At 40.9% G+C, this 15,981-nt stretch overlaps 1 protein-coding gene across 30 annotated transcripts in view; it reads left to right on the forward strand.

The window, feature by feature from the left end:
• SNAP91 (synaptosome associated protein 91) overlaps positions 1-15,981 on the forward strand; it is a 71,217-nt gene that overhangs the window by 12,216 nt on the left and 43,020 nt on the right. For all 30 annotated transcript variants that reach the window (XR_008822488.1, XR_008822489.1, XM_056342645.1 and 27 more), the window contains 5 exons: positions 8,791-8,933; positions 10,019-10,094; positions 11,851-11,953; positions 13,497-13,590; positions 14,841-14,952. Coding sequence is in view for 28 of the 30 variants with exons in the window: in XM_056342645.1 (XP_056198620.1) it covers positions 8,791-8,933; positions 10,019-10,094; positions 11,851-11,953; positions 13,497-13,590; positions 14,841-14,952 (528 nt within the window). In the remaining 2 variants the exon portion in view is untranslated. The remainder of the gene's footprint in view (positions 1-8,790; positions 8,934-10,018; positions 10,095-11,850; positions 11,954-13,496; positions 13,591-14,840; positions 14,953-15,981) is intronic.

The following is a 15,981-nucleotide window of genomic DNA, read 5'->3' on the forward strand; positions in this document are numbered from 1 at the left end:
CTACTCAAAGTTGCATTGTCATGTGGCATCCACTGACAAAATCGCTGGGCTGTCAGAGGAATTCTGCTGAGAGACCAGGCAAACCATGGACCACAGTCTGGATGTTGAAAGCTGGGTACGTCAGCTGCTGAGCCTGCCTACTCAGCTGACCTGTTCCTAGCATACAGGCTGTAGCTAGCTAACGTGTCACTGAAGTTGCTTGCCTGTTGTCTCATCCACACCCTATTTTTTTATGTATTCCCAACACGTAACAGTTAAGTAGTGCAGCTGAAACATCAGGCTGCTTCCAGTATGTTTTCAGTCTGATTCCCATTTGAAGAAGATTACAAATTGCTGTTCTGGGCAGAGTTGGTAGGCTAGTTTCCTTTCAACAAGTTTATTAAAAACAAACAGATTTCTGAAGGAAGTAGATCATTTCGGGGTGGAAAGCACTAACCAGGGTTCATTCTTCTCAGAATAAGAACCAACAGCACAGCAACTCAGATAGCTCATGTGCCCCACCTCGGTTGATTACCACTTTCTGCCAGGTATGGCTGGAGCGTAAGATCAGCCCAACATGTAAAGGCTGATTAGAAAATGCGCTAGTAGAGAGGTTACCGTAAATGACCCCATGCTGCTGTGGCAAACACGAAATCCTTACTTTTCTAGTGTATCTGTGCTGTTCCGGACAAAAGACGCAGTTGATCCTGTTAGTGATATTCCAGTAAACGGCCAAGTGATGAGAGTTATGAATTGATATAACCAACAGGTAGTGTTAGGGGTTGTTCACGCTCATGGAAGCGTAATCATAAGCCACAGCTGGAATCCTGGTATCTAGTTGCAGTAGTCGATTAACTAGATCTTACTGACTTTTATCCTTCTAAGCAATAATCTTGCAACAATATATCCCCTTTAAACTTGTTCTGTTTGCAGCAAGACCTCGGATGCAATGAGGCTGTCGCTTTAATGCTTGCATGGATGGAGAGAACAATAGTACCCCTTAGAGGGAACTGAGTGAATGCTTTGAAGGTTTGGCAGAAGATTGGCTGGTGGCCGCAGTTACGTATTTCTTCTCTAAATTAATGTCTATTTTGGTTAAGGCATCCAGGTTTGAACTGCTGAGGAAATGGCTTGTAGAATGAAGTCAGAGATTCACCATATGGGATAAAAGTTCCTTATTACAGGATATCAGATAAAAGTTATTGGTCAAATGGTTAACACAAATGCTACCTGTAGTGCTAGTAGGGTTTTTTCCACGTCCCTTCCTCCTCAAGGGTTTGGCATCTGAGATGCCATATTACAATAGGATGGGGAATAGCATTTCTCCAAGACAATTGCTTTTATATTTTAACCTTATAACCTTCAGTTGGTGTCCACCAAATGCAAATGGCATTTTGTATATCTTAAACTATTGAGCTGTGCAAAAATGGTAGTACAGTGATGATTTGTGGCTCAGCTGCTATTTGCAGTAAATCAGTAAAATAGAGAAGCGGCACATCTCGCTCCAGAACTACTTGATGTTTCATATCAACATAAGCAGAACTACCCAATTCTTGTCTTTGAGCAGAAAAATACATGTTTCTGTTGAGCTAGTTGTGGAGCAGGATTTGGGTGGAAAAGAGGTCTGAAATGGGGTCTCTGAGTGAGAGGAAGGGATCATGTAGAGTTGTGATTTCTTCTCTTTCCCCTGTTTTGCTGAACTTGTATTCTTGCCTGAGGCAAGTTCTTTGGTATTCAAAGTGAGTGATGTTGGTACAAATGAGGTTCAGGACTGAGCTTCTTACTACTTTGGACAAGGGAAAGGTTCTATGCTTAGTAACTAAGGCTCTTCATGGAGTGAAGCTGCTTGGAAAAGCTATGGTGGCTGTGGTTGGGAAGAAATCAGGCAGGATTCTTTGACCATGGGGCCTTTTCCCCTTTGCTTAGTGTTCTGGCTTCGTGCGTGAGGCTAAAAAGCTGCTTTCCTTACTATGTTTGTACTAGGGAGTTCGTGTAGCTCATCTTCTGCGTGACAGCTCTATTGTTCCAGATATTTAATTCCTGAGTAAAACTGAAGCTTTTATTCTTCTGAATAGTTGGATCACACGTGTCAGTAAGGTCTCAGACTGTCCATAAAATATATTCATCACCAATTAATTAACAGTCTTAAAGACAATTCTTAAAAAAAACCCCGTATGAATGCTGCTTAAACTTGAGCTGGCCTGAATGTCATCTTTCAGTTGTACAATGCTTAAGGAGAGAACTCCAATGTAAACAGTACAGTTAATGCACATTATTGTCCTCCAGAGGCAGTGGAGCAGTACGTTCGGGGAACTTTTAAGCAAAAAGTATTCATAGTTCATGGAGCTTGGAGTTGCTTATGGCAATAATTTATTTTTTTTAACAGAGTATGATCACACTTTCCCCCATTATTAGTACTTAGGGAGACAGTTGCCTTGGTTGCACCCTTTCAGATCTAGTAGAAGACTACCTGAGAGTTGGCTTTTATTTTCACCTTTCCAAGAGAGCTGCACATGAACCTCTCAGGAGGAAGAAACGTATGATAAATCATTAAGGACCAAAAGGGATAAATCCAACAACTAGTTTAATACTGCGCTAATGAGCTGAGGTGATTTTTGCAGGTGACTTAGAGCAAAATATTTTGCCTTGATTGTGGTGGGGAAGGAGGGGTGCAAACCATATGAAAGTGCATTGGAATAAAATCCAGCAATGTAGCAGATTTTTCAGCTTTGTTTCCAAAACAGGTATTTGGTGATAATAGGAAGTGGTGCACTGTTGTATTTAAAAAGTAAAAAGAAGTAGTGCGATAATAAGATGATTTTAAGGCTAAGTAAACTTGCAGTTTGAGAAATGGAGGAAGCTCGAACAGAAATTTGCTGGTATTTGAAGTCATCTGCCCTGTCTTGCTGCAGACTTCTCACATGCTTGATAGGGAAGAAGCTTTTTTTTTTCTTGAGTGTATATTAAGTGCATAAACACTACTGCGCGTAGTAAAAGTATGCCTGTGAACAGGCAGAGAGGAAGAAATTGTATATACAATGTTGTCTTGGTGTGGGGTGCAGTTGTGTAGTTCAAGGACTGACTGCCATGACCTCTCAGACTTCAGGATCTGCAGTAAATATTTGTCCTCGCAAGAGCCTGAGATACATTTGAGGACGGGGTGGTCTTTGGAGAGAGGAGGTAACAGTCTCCCTAGTTATTTGTAGTCATAAGGACTGTAGCTGCATTACTGGGAAAGTCGTTGAAGTACCTGGAGAGCATGCACTCTGTGGAAGATTGTGTTAGGTTTGTTGAGCTGGCGTAGGCATGAAAGTGCATAGGCAATATCTGCAACATGCCGGACTTTAAAGGGTAGACTCGCTGGAGTCAAGGTGAGATGTAGTAGCTCTTGAGGTGGGCTTTTGGGGAGGAAGGAGGAGACGGCATGAATTGCTCCTCTGCTTGGGGAGATTATTACAAGCCGGATTATGATGCATGTTGGTGGAGAACAGGGCAAGCTAGTGGTGAAAAGAGTAGATGGTAAACTTTAACCCCACAAATAAATCCCCAACTCTTGTTTGTGGAATTGCTTGATAGTCAAAGCCAACATCATTAAAATCATCTAACATTCTCATGAGCAATTATTGTAGAAGCAGAAACTGGTGACTTTGTTCTGCTTTTCAGTACTGTTTTGTGGTCAGTCTTCTGTAGACCTGGAAGTTCAGTCTTGCATTGGTTAGCACAATGATGTAGTAGCTTCCTCATACAGTTCTGCATCTTGCAAGGAGGACTTGTACTGTTACTTGCCTATTTAACTTTTTTGGTTGAGTGAGGCTTGTAAACTTTTACTTTAAGCCACTTCTTTCTGTTCTTGACTAGTCTGGATTTGGAACAATCCTGCATTTCGTTTTCTATAGGTTCAAGGCATTATTTAAATACTTAGAAGAAAGAAAAACTTGTGAAGACTATTGTGTTCAACATAATAGTGAGGAAGGTCTGTTTACTACTGCCAAAGAGATTTGGCAAAGTGTAGGAACTGAATGTATGACACAGCTCAGATGCTAAGGTAGCTCACCTGTTAATTCAACCTGGAATAACAGCTGCTCTTGGCTGCTGGCAACAATATCCCTCTGAACAGAGAGGTCTTGTGCTCTGCTGCTGTTCCCCTGCATACTGAAATATAGATTGTGAATAATTAACCTTGAACTGAGGAATCCCAGATCTGTTTATTAAAGAATTAAGTTAAAAAACCTTAAAACAAAATGGGGAAAAAACCCCTGCCCAGATCCAGAATACAATCTGAAAAGGTAAAGGAATAAGAGAGATTCTTTAAAGTGTTGTATAATCTTTCATTAAAAAAAAACCCCTCTCAAAACCAGGAAGTGGTTTTTAATGAGACTGATGTCTGAAATCCTGAAACTTTCTTGAAATCTTTCACTCTTTTTTTTTTTTTCCCTTTCTTTTTTTTTTTGCTTTTTCCCTTCCTTATGATCTTAACAAACACCAAAACTAGTCACATCTTTTAGTGGTCCCTTTAAAAGGTCATGAAGCACCAAAGTGTCTTCCTCACTGAACCCTGTACTGATCTTCAGTTTTTGTATCCTTTTATTAATGAAGGTGTTAATCATACTCCAGTTCTGCTTCCCTAATTAAGTTGCAGATGTCAGCTGGGTGTTACGGTTTAACCCTAGCTGGCAACCAAGTACCACGCAGCCGCTCGCTCACTCCCCCCTCATCCAGAGGGATGGGGAGGAGAATTGGAAAGGGATGTGAAACTCAAGGGTTGAGATAAGAACAGTTTAACAGGTAAAGCAAAACCCGCGCACGCAAGCAAAGCAAAGCAAGGAATTTGTTCACCACTTTCCATCGGCAGGCAGGAGTTCAGCCATCCCCAGGACAGCAGGGCTCCATCACACATAATGGTTACTTGGGAAGACAAATGCCATAATGCCAAATGTCCCCATTCCTTCTTCCCCCAGCTTATATATGATCAGCGTGATATCATATGGTATGGAATACCTAGTTCGGGTCACCTGTCCTGGCTGTGTCCCCTCCCAGATTCCCGTGCCCCTCCAGCCCTCTGGCTGGCAGGGCCCAAGAAACGGAAAAGTCCTTGATTTAGTGTGAACATGACCCAGCAACAACCAAACCCATCAGTGTGCTGTCAACATGGTCTCACACCCAAAACCCAGCACTGCACCAGCTACTAGGAAGAAAATTAACTCTATTCCAGCTGAAACCAGGACACTGGGTCAAAAAGTTGGCTGATCTAAGACTGATGTTTAAGTTTTGGTGTTAAACAGTTGGCAACCATTTATTTAATCTTTATGCATTGGTTTTGTATTGCAAAACTTAACTAGAAAAATTATATTGAAGTCCAAATTATAATTTAAACAAGGATCTCTAGACTGAATAAGGCTTCAAAATAGCAGCTATCAAAATGCGAAGAGAGGGAATAGGAGAAATCATGTACTGTGACTTGGCAATTATAATTTAGTCCCACAGTAAACAAATAGATTCAAATGAAGGGTATATAGGTCATCATACTTCAACTACCTGATTTCTGTGAAAGTCCTGATGAAAGCACTTGCTGCTACTGCTGTACAATTCCCGATCTCTTACTCGGCTTGGAATCTGTATTTGAGCTCGGTTTCTGGGTTTGGGGATTAGCTGTCAGTATACTTGACACGGATGCCTGCAGTAGCAGAAACTTCATCAGGAGGTACCTTTAATCCTTGTTTGTCCTTCTTGTGTGTACCCCAGATGGAATCAACTTTGTAAGATTGCTTTATGTGGCTTCTGGGCTGTTCTTCATCTGGTACTTATTAAGGTTATCTGCTTTGTGTTAACAAGTCCACCTGTGACTTGTGTGGAAGACTGAATGTCATTGTCTCTTTCGAAAACAAAGTTTCTGTCCCACCAGTAAATGTTTGAATCTGTATCTTTTGAAAATGTAGTTTTCTTTTTCCTTGTACCTACCCTTCCTTACCGCACTGACGTCAAATTAATTTTGCCAAGTCTTATTTTAAAATTTAGCTCAGCCACCAAACTCTGCTGCTCAAGAGTTTGTTGACGTTATCTATGCTTGTGAGTTGCTCCAGATGCTGATGATTGCTGCTTAAGCTGAGACTTTATGGTATTGGGGAAAGAAACCCAGGAAGCTTGAATACCTTAACGTTGTGGTGTGACTTAATGGGGAACAGCTCTGCAAAAATTAACCCCTCATCTTTTCTTTTCCCCTCTCAGATGACAAGTGAAATCTTCATGTGTGGTGTAATTCTCTTCTGTGCTCTGAAAGTAGTAGGTTTAAATTTAATCATACCCCTCTGCTTGGCACACTGTAATTACTTGTGTCCTAAAACATTCAGAGCTGCAGGCTGATATGCTGTACCATCCAGCAGTTTGGAGAGGAGGCAGAAATGCCTGGGTGATTTTTCGAAGCAGTGCTGTAGTAGCATATATGAGTAGTGCTTTGTAGCCTCCATTGCTGGCATTGCTGTGGGTGTACGACTCTGAAGTTTCATTATCTTAACATCCACCGATGGAATGCACAACTTACAGCACCCCTCTTCATGATGAGCTACATACTCTAACTTAGGACTTGCATGTTTCTTTATATTGAGGACAAATGCTGTCATCTGCAGTAAAAGCTCTGAATACAGGGTAAATGGTGAGCAAGCCACTTGTGACTTGCTTCTAGGCTTTTACAAACCGCTGTCTTCTATAGTGCATTAATCAGCAGTACAGAATAAAAGTTTATTGGCCTGTTTGTACAACGATATCGAGGGGAATTGTTGGAATTTTGTGAGCTTGAACAGTTGTCATTTGATAGCAGGGCTTTACTATGGTAATGCTTTGTCTGCAGAACTGCCTCCTTGAAGAGCAGTACTACTGAGGTTATAGAAATTAACTTAGGCTACAGAAGATCTTCTGAAAAAAAAAAAGACACACCCACAACCAAAACAAAACCACACCACAACAAACATTTTAAAATTGAACTTAGCAAACATATGTAATTTGTCTTCTGTCTCATTACAGAAAATCATTCCACTGACCTGAAACTGAAGACAACTTGTAGCCCTTATGCACTTACGAAAGACTGTTATAAACACAAGCACTGTATTTTTCACAGGCTTCTGACTCTGAGCTGTAGACTTCTTCTATCTTAAACTGGTCTCTTTAACAGAAGTAAAACAAACAAAAAAACCCACAACACCCTAAAAATCACTTGCATGGATTAAAAAAAGAAAATAAATTACTAAACTTCTGAATGCTTCTGGTACAACAGTGTGGGTTTCTGAAACATACCTGGTGGTTCTCAGCAGCTGATGTCACTTACCAGTCTGTTTAGACAGTCCCATCCTCTGGACTTTTCCTGCCCGGCAGAGGCATAATCAGTGGTTTAACAACAGTCTGTACTTGACTTTCTGCTCTTAGCAGTGTTAATACCCCCCGTTGTATGGGGTTGTGCTGGGGAGGGAAAGCAAGTCTGTGGTGTCCCTGCTGCCCAGGTGATCTGAAGCCCTGTAGAGTGTTTGCAGCAGACTCTCATAGTTTAGGTGTGCAAGGATCAGTCAACAGAATAGCCTGTCTGCTTCTAGGGAAGGATATCTGTCGTCACAGAATGACTTGAATAGTTGGATGGACATCTCTAGCCTTGGGGCAGGGTGGAAAGAAATACATGGAAGATCATTAACAATGATACTGTCTTCTCAGGGAAAGTAAAGATGAGTATATTCGTTAATAACACACATAATGCTTAGTCTAGTAATTAAAAGTTTTTAACTTTTCCTACTTAGGTCTTCAAACTTTAAGCCTCAGCCCTACAACTAGGTCTGTATTCTGTGCTCTTTGTGTTGCATGAAGTTGTCTCCTGAAATCTTGCTGGGGTTGTGTCTGGCATCACGCAGGTTTTGTTCATGTAGTTGCAGTATGCAGTTTCCAGCTGTGCCTCAAAAACAGGCGATAGCTTGTAGAAGGTCATTGCTGGCTGCTTAGCAAGGGTCTGTAGGTAATCACCTACAGACATCACCTGTCGTATGTCAAAAATCCTGTCAGTAGATGTGGGACATAGATGCTAGTAGAAAGGTTGCAGCCCTACTGCTTATGATTGAAGTATTTATCTTAATTTTGCATATTCTTCTGTGCAAGTCTACACCTTCCTAATGCACAGGACATAAAACTATATTTTATTCTTGTACCCTAAGACAGTCTAATGTTTTATTTCTTCTGTGTAAGGTGCAGTTGCTTGCAGAAGGCTATTACTCTTCAGTATAAACTAATGTCTATCCTTGCTCTTTCCTGCTGTTGAAGAGGTCTTAATGCATGCCTGAATCCACCTTTCTGCTGTCTAGGTCTGTAGAGACTATGAGGTGTGCTGTAGCAGTAGATGAAACTAACCTCTGAGATAACTGGAGCATCTGTTTCAGTTGGTAACTCTTTTTGCTGATGTGACTGGGTTCAGTTTGTGCTTGACATATTGCTTGCAAGTGAAGGGTTCGGTAATACTCGTTCATCTAACCCAGAGGTAGTGAACTGCCACAGTTAGCTGGGATGAAGATGGAGTAAGGCTGGGGCATAGCTCAGGACAGAATTCTTGGAAAGCTAGTACTGTTGGACAGAAGAGTCAGACCAGTGTTGCTGTCAGCATGTACTAATACAGTCTTATTTTTTTAGGGGGTTTTGTTTCTTTTTTAAACGTGGAACGCAAGCACTGACTTGCTGTTAGTCACAGCTATGGCCTGCAGCCTGGCGGGCTGAGAGCTTAGTCATGCTGCAAACTTTTTTGTCTTTCTTGTAGCATCTAACACCTTCCTTTTCTCTCTTTTACAGATTTGATCCAAGCAACTAACGAAACAAACGTGAATATTCCTCAGATGGCTGATACGCTTTTTGAGCGAGCAACAAATAGTAGCTGGGTGGTCGTATTTAAAGCCTTAGTCACCACACATCATCTAATGGTTCATGGCAATGAGGTAAGTGTAATCAGCTTTCTCTTGAGACCACATTGGCACTGGGCAGACTCCAAGCCAAAAACGTTAGTAGTTCAAAGGCATCTCTTCTGAACCAGTAATAACCTGGCAACAAAGGGCAAGAATGATTCTTGATGAGGAGCAAATTTACCTTTAACAACGTAGTTGAAGGCATGCTGATTATCTGTCTCTTTATTTACAAAACCATAGCGTAAGAGCAAGCAGCAGGCTGTTCAGCAATGCTGGCAGTTGATGCGCTGTCTGAAAACAGAGCTATGCAGGATTAAAGACTACCTGTGACTTTTTGACTGGCATCGAAGTTGATGTTCTGGCACATGTGTACTGCCATCCAAACAGCTGCCCTCTCTGCATGAATGTTAAAATCTTCCTAGATCTGTAAATTCAGCTTGATAGTCTTTTGGATTGTGTTTTCCTTGTGCTTGCTTTTCATTGAGCTCTACAGACTCGTATGTCTGCATAAAACCAAAAAACTTACTTAAAGAGCTTTTGTATGCCTGTGGAACAATTCCTCCCTGGCTGTATATGAAGTGTTTTCATGCAATGAACTTCTCCAGTGTCACAGCGTAAATTTTTATTCCTGTCCTATTTTTCTGTTCCAAGTTTTGGCCAATGTTCTGATTTGCATGCTGTAACTGTTTCAGGCTGTTAGTCCTTGTACTTGGTGTGGGGCCTCCTTGTTACTAAAACAGGCCCTTGGCTTGGCTGAAACTGGGGGCTGCTGGATTGAGAAGTCTTGGACTAGCCTGGATGTGCTGCTTTGTAAGCAGATATATCTTGTGCTTCCTCAAATCTCTGAGAATTAACCACTTTTATTGCTCCTTCCACAATCTGGTTTGTATTCTGCACAGGATCTATTTTTATGTATATAGTAGGGTGTTTTGTAGAGATTCAGGCTAAATGCAATTAATATGAATGGGTGAAAAAGGTTTTGAGGAAGGTGCTGCAGACTAGAGACAAAAATCTGGGTTTTCGAGTGTGTCTGCTGGAACTAGACTGGTAATCTTCCCACTAGAAGGTACAAAGCCTTCAGATACAGCCTGTGATAAGAAAATAACTTTGTGTTGCAGAGATTTATTCAGTACCTGGCATCTAGAAACACATTGTTCAATCTCAGCAATTTTCTGGACAAAAGTGGATCTCATGGTAAGCCTACTCATGTCTATAATCGCAACAAGATTTTACATGAGATACTATTGTTAGTTTGCTCCTTCATTCATAAAATGCAAATAATATAAAAATGTGCTACTGAAGCCATTTATAAGTACTTAAGGAATACAGTAGCTCAAGTGAACTGCTGAACAACTTCAGAACAGTGTTTCTCAGTTCATGGAAAAGTTTTAGCCAAAAGGTGAAACTGTGAAACTCCCTTAGAAAGTGCTGGTTGAAATCTGGGCCAAGTCAGCTATCTCCTTAGCTGTTACAGGAGTTAAGGATGAAATGGATAACTTTCCATTTAGGTTTTTGGTTTTTACTCAGTCTTAAATGGTAATTTGGTTGCCTGGGGACACTGCTTTTCTTAGGAATTATCTACAAGTGTTTAACTGGGGCCGGGTGGACACTAGCTGGTTTTGGTTTTAGTAGTGAATTTAGAAAGGTCTAGGCAGAAATTAAGGAGTTGTTCCCTCTAAAGCTTACAAATTTTGCTTTTCTACTTTTGACTCTGGAATTATTAGTGACTTTCCCTGTTCCCTAACTTAACAGAGGAAAAGCTGTTTCATGGTACTTTTACTAGAGAAGAGAGAAAACTCAAAATTCTGCAGCTTTCAGAGAGTATTTGCAGACTGCATGCAGAATGTGGGAATGCTACAATAATGGGCAGGATCGAAGCGATGCCGCGTTACTCCATCTCTCGATGGAGACATGTGACACCAAAAAGACTTGAGCGTCTTTCAGAAGTGGTAACATGGGGCAGGAGCAAAGCCAAACAAATATTAAAGCTGTGTATGTCTAAGGAAAACATGCTACGCCTGCTCAAAGATACTGTCATTTGGCAGCAATGAATTCTGTTAAATGCACATTTTTGTTCTTTGCCACTTTCTTTAAACTTAAATTGCCATTTCATAGCTAATACACAGTGTGTCACAGATAATGAGGTATCAGAGTTGGTAGTGCTAAGCCTAAGTTGGCAGAGATACTTCATGTTGAGAGGTATTAAAAAAAATATACAGTCAATGACTAAGTCAAGGGGTGTGGATTTTAGCGAAGGTAGCAAAAAGGGAATTGTACTGAAGAGGAGGATGAGTTGGCTTCTGCACACATTTCTGTAGCTTAAAGGAAGAAACTTTGAAATTAATACCTGAAGGATAGACTGTAATACTTGAAGTTTGAGGCTTCTTGTACAGTATTATGTGCCTTGAAGATCTCTGGTGTCATAGTTCAAAGAAGATGCTAATCTCTGTGAATGCCATCATAATTTCTTTGTTATGGTAAACCTAGTCAGGGGAATTTTGAATGTCCCTATAAGAGTTGGAGGCACTGACATATATAAAATAGCAGGAGTGTTTTAAGTTGAAATCTATCTTTATCCTGGAAGTCAGGCACCAGTTCAGTAAAAACTTTTTGTAAAATTGACATTTTTTCCCCATTAACAGAGTGGTAAAAATTTCGCTGTCAAGTTATGTTACCACATAACTGTGTAAAAGCCACTAGCAGGTTTCTCCAGGAACCATGCCACTGGTGCCTTGGTTGAATCTGTTGGAAGCAGAGGACGCCAGTAGACTGTTTTGTGCAGCTTTTCCTTCAGAAGCTGGAAGATGTCTTGTGATGCCTGTTCTCTGTGTGGAGATGTGTAGTGCAACAGAGATCACCTTAGGGTCTCTTGACTGTATATTATCAATTAGTAAAGAACCTCCAAACAAGCATGAAAATGAAATGTAAAATGCATGACTGTTTTTTGCAGGTTATGACATGTCCACCTTTATAAGGCGTTATAGTAGATACTTGAATGAAAAAGCATTTTCCTACAGACAAATGGCATTTGACTTTGCAAGAGTGAAGAAAGGGTAAGCAAAATTTTAAGTCTGTAAACTGATAGGGTTGTCTGACCCATTAAAGTCTCGTTTGTGGCACTGCGCTTAATTTTAGTGTTTCAGTGACTTTGCTCTTGTTAACCCAGGCCAGCGTAGTATGTTGGTATTTATCAGAACATTTTTTTGGTCTCTGACTCTTCTAGCTGGAACGTTAGTGGCTCAAGATTCTCTCTTGAAGCACAGACAACACAGCAAGTGGTTTAACACCCACTGAAGGTGCAGCTTAATTGACTGCATGCTAATGATGCTCCTGCTAATCATGAGCTGTGTACAGGATCCTTCTGGCAGTTCCAGTGTATTCTGCAGCTTGGGATTCTGAGCTGTTAATGTAGGCGTTGCTGCCAGGCTTTCCTCTTCTGCTTCTCAAACTGCCAGAAGGTATAGGGCCTACAGCTTTGCTGTGTAGTTGGATGCCATTCTCATAGTGGGGACCAGAGTAGTTATCTCTTGAACCTATCTGGAATAGGAAACACTAAGATGCTTTTGATAGGCAGACTGGTAGCTAGTTGGGTTGATATTTCTGGCAAGCTTTGATCCAGCAGGCTGCTGTAGTGCTAGCATCTAAGTTCCCTTTGTCACCTAGTGCCTTTGAACACTTCATGTTAAATAAACTTAAATTTGGGTTTCTGGTGATCCTTATATTCCTGCCTTGCTGTATGTTCTTGGAAAGGTTTTCTACGTGTGTTATCTGTGGTGCTCGAGACAAGGTGATGCCTCAGAATATAGCATAAAGTAACAATAACGGTGTGCGTTTCCAGAGAGGAGATGCTGTACCTGTCAGCAGCCAGAACGGGGCAATACATCGTGGTGGTTGTGCAGGTTTGCGATATTCAGAATAAAAATGGGCATGCGTGAAGACAGCCATAAGACTATGGGTGGCAATTAAGGAATGCCACACATCCATGACTGCTGCGTGATCCCATCGGAGTAATGGTTCAGGACTGATAAGGCAGGTCAAAGTCAGTGGAAGAGCTCTGAAGGAGTAATGGAATTAATTAGTACCAGGAATACCGAGGAAGGAAACTGTAAGCAAAGATTGCCCTGATTTAAATTGTCGCTGAATTGGCATGCATATATTGTGGCACTTGATGGGAGAAGAAACCAGCTTATGGAGTGGTTTTGTCTCCAGCGCCCACAGACATGTCAGCAATGAGTTGTCGTTAGTTATTCTTAGCAAACTTAATGCACAAAGACTATCAGGTCTCTAAGTACTTCTGTGACAGTATTTCCTGTCAAGTTATTCAAACTCTCAGTGTCTTCATTCCATAAAGAGATCAATCTCTTCATTCATCACTCTAGCACAAAACCTTGCCTCACCTGCTGTCAGGGAGGGTGGCTGGATGAAGTATTTTTCATGCCAGCTCTCATGATAATGTGAGAAGCAGGAGAATCAGACAGTGCTCCAGATGTTTGAAATGGATTATAGCTGCTTTGAAGTTAAATTTATACAAGAAATCAGTTTAGGGGAAAGGAAAGGGGAAATGCCATGGCTTCTAATCTGTATTCCCTCTTGCAGAGCTGATGGTGTAATGAGAACAATGGCACCTGAAAAGCTGCTGAAGAGTATGCCAATATTGCAGGAACAAATTGATGCACTACTTGAATTTGATGTATGTATTGAAGCTGACCCAGCATTCACATGGGGCAGTGACTTACCAGTGCTGTGTTGTAATGAATACATTTCACCTTGTAGGTAATGCTTTACTGATCATCCTTTCGTGTGGGCCAGAAACCCCTCTTTGCAGTGTCCCACTGAGGTAGTGCGGTGAAGGATGGCCCTTTCCTATACATGTGATTTGTGCAGATTGCACTACATTTTTTTTTTTATTACAATATTTTTTTGTAGAGAGGGTAGAGGAGCAGCCTGAGAAGTGAGGGGCATTGAGGAATGCTGACTTGGAGTTGGGAGTTTCATCTTCTGCATCAGCAGTGAGGGGAAGAAATGGACAAAACAAAGGAGACTGAAGAATCTTTTTTTCTGTCTCTTGGCAGCCAATTTATTTTTGGGAGAAGGGAAAGAGCAATTAAAATACATGTGCATTGGCTTCCTCAAAATCTTCATCTGGTTTTCAGCTGTAAACTAACTTGACTAAACTTTTAATCTAGACTCTTCATAGAAATAAGTGTCTACAATGTATTTATAATGTTATGAATGTTGGTCAGATTGTTTATCTGCCTTAAGGATAAAAACAGGGGTCAGTTGTTGTAGGAGGTACAGTGTAACATTGCAGAGAGGTCTTTGAAAGAATCGGTCTTGAGGTTCTTCTGTTTTTGGTGGGCAGAAGGACACGCTTCCAGGTGGAAGACAGGGCCTATTACAGCTTTCGGAGGAAAGCCTAGTGGGTTTTTTTGTTCTTTAAATAGGATAGCAATAGTGATAGCGGTCTCAGAAGAGGAGATGTTTTTAATCAAAGAAAGATCTTTTTTTAAATGAGCACTTATGTTCTGCCTAAGTTAACGTAGGAGTTGGAAGTGTCTCGACATCATTAACCCGACTGTATTATCTTGTAGACTGCTGAGGTTTTGGCAAGCTCTGCTGTGAACTGACATCTTTTGTCCAGTTTCATTAAAACTTTGTTAATAGCATTTCTGCCTTCCTCCTCTTTGTGATAGGTGAAGGAGTCAAGACTAAGGTGTTTACTGTTGATGGGGATACTCCTGTGGCGTGGTGGATTGTTTTGGAGTGGTGAAGAAAGCAATCCGTGATCTGCTAACTGAAACCTTCATTTGGTTTCTTTGTGTGAAAGCTTGTATTCAGCGCTTGATTCTGTCTATAACAGCATCGGATACCTGGTGCAAGCTAAAAAATTCTGCCTGCAATCAATACATCTGTTGTAAATAACTGGTATTTTATTTGTAGGTTCATCCAAATGAACTGACAAATGGTGTCATAAATGCTGCGTTCATGCTTCTGTTTAAAGATCTTATCAAACTTTTTGCTTGCTACAATGATGGGGTTATTAACTTACTAGGTAAGTAACCTGGTGTCTATGTCTCACAACCATGTGCGAGTGAAAAACGAGTTTCAAATCTGCTTCAGATTTTTGACTTAACTTTCATTAAAACTACATTTTTCTTGATGGGTTCTATTCTGAAGTGAGAGAAAACTTTAAGCCATAACCTCTTACGTTAGTGTTTGTCTGAGGCTGGATTTTCATATGCTCTTAAAATTGTACAGATGTCTACTTAAAGACTCTGTGCTTAAGAAATGTACAGTGCTGTGTGAGCTTGCATAATACATCCTGCAAGGTTAGCAAAGCAACTTTTACTCTTTGATTGCATTTCTAAGATGCACAGATTCTTCTCTTTTATATGCTATGTGGTAGCCTTAGATGAAGAAATATACTCCTGAATAACATTCCTGATCTGTCTGAAAGCGTGGCTGCCAAAGCTGGATCTCCTCCAGAACCCTACCTACTGCCAGCCTACGAGGTCTATAGAAGGCTGTGAGCATGTTGGTGATCAGACAGCTTGGCATGATCACCAGCATAACATACCTTAAGCTGTGCCTGCAAAAGGCTTTGTGATGAAGTCTAACACCAGGAGTTGCTGTAAACTGCTGGAAACATAACTGACCCTGTAGAAAATAAGCTTCAACTATTAAAACTTTTGAGCACCTCAGCGGGTATATAAAGACAACTGAAAACTGAGATTGCTTGGCCAGCATGACTGACCTAAAACTCTGGCTGCAACTAGAAAAGGAAGAAACAGAGAGGTTACAGGGACTAAACAGTCAAGAAGATTTTCCTGAGCTGTAAAGCTCAGACAGGTTTTTTTGTACCCATGTTGCAACACTTTCTGGTGGTTTCAGAAAAGTGTCTTGACTGAAACTATAGGCATGGGAAGCTTATGGAGCAGATAGAAATGTGTTGGGCATAAAAACTGGACTGAGATTTTGCTGTTTACTGCTACTTAAAGCGTAAGTTCAGGTTGAAGTATGTGGCAGTTGTGCTTGATAATGGGCACAAACCAACTTTAGAGAGCTACTCAAGTAGAGAAAG

This window comes from Falco biarmicus, chromosome 6 (genome assembly GCF_023638135.1).
Source record: "Falco biarmicus isolate bFalBia1 chromosome 6, bFalBia1.pri, whole genome shotgun sequence".
NCBI classification, from domain to species: Eukaryota; Metazoa; Chordata; class Aves; order Falconiformes; family Falconidae; genus Falco; species Falco biarmicus.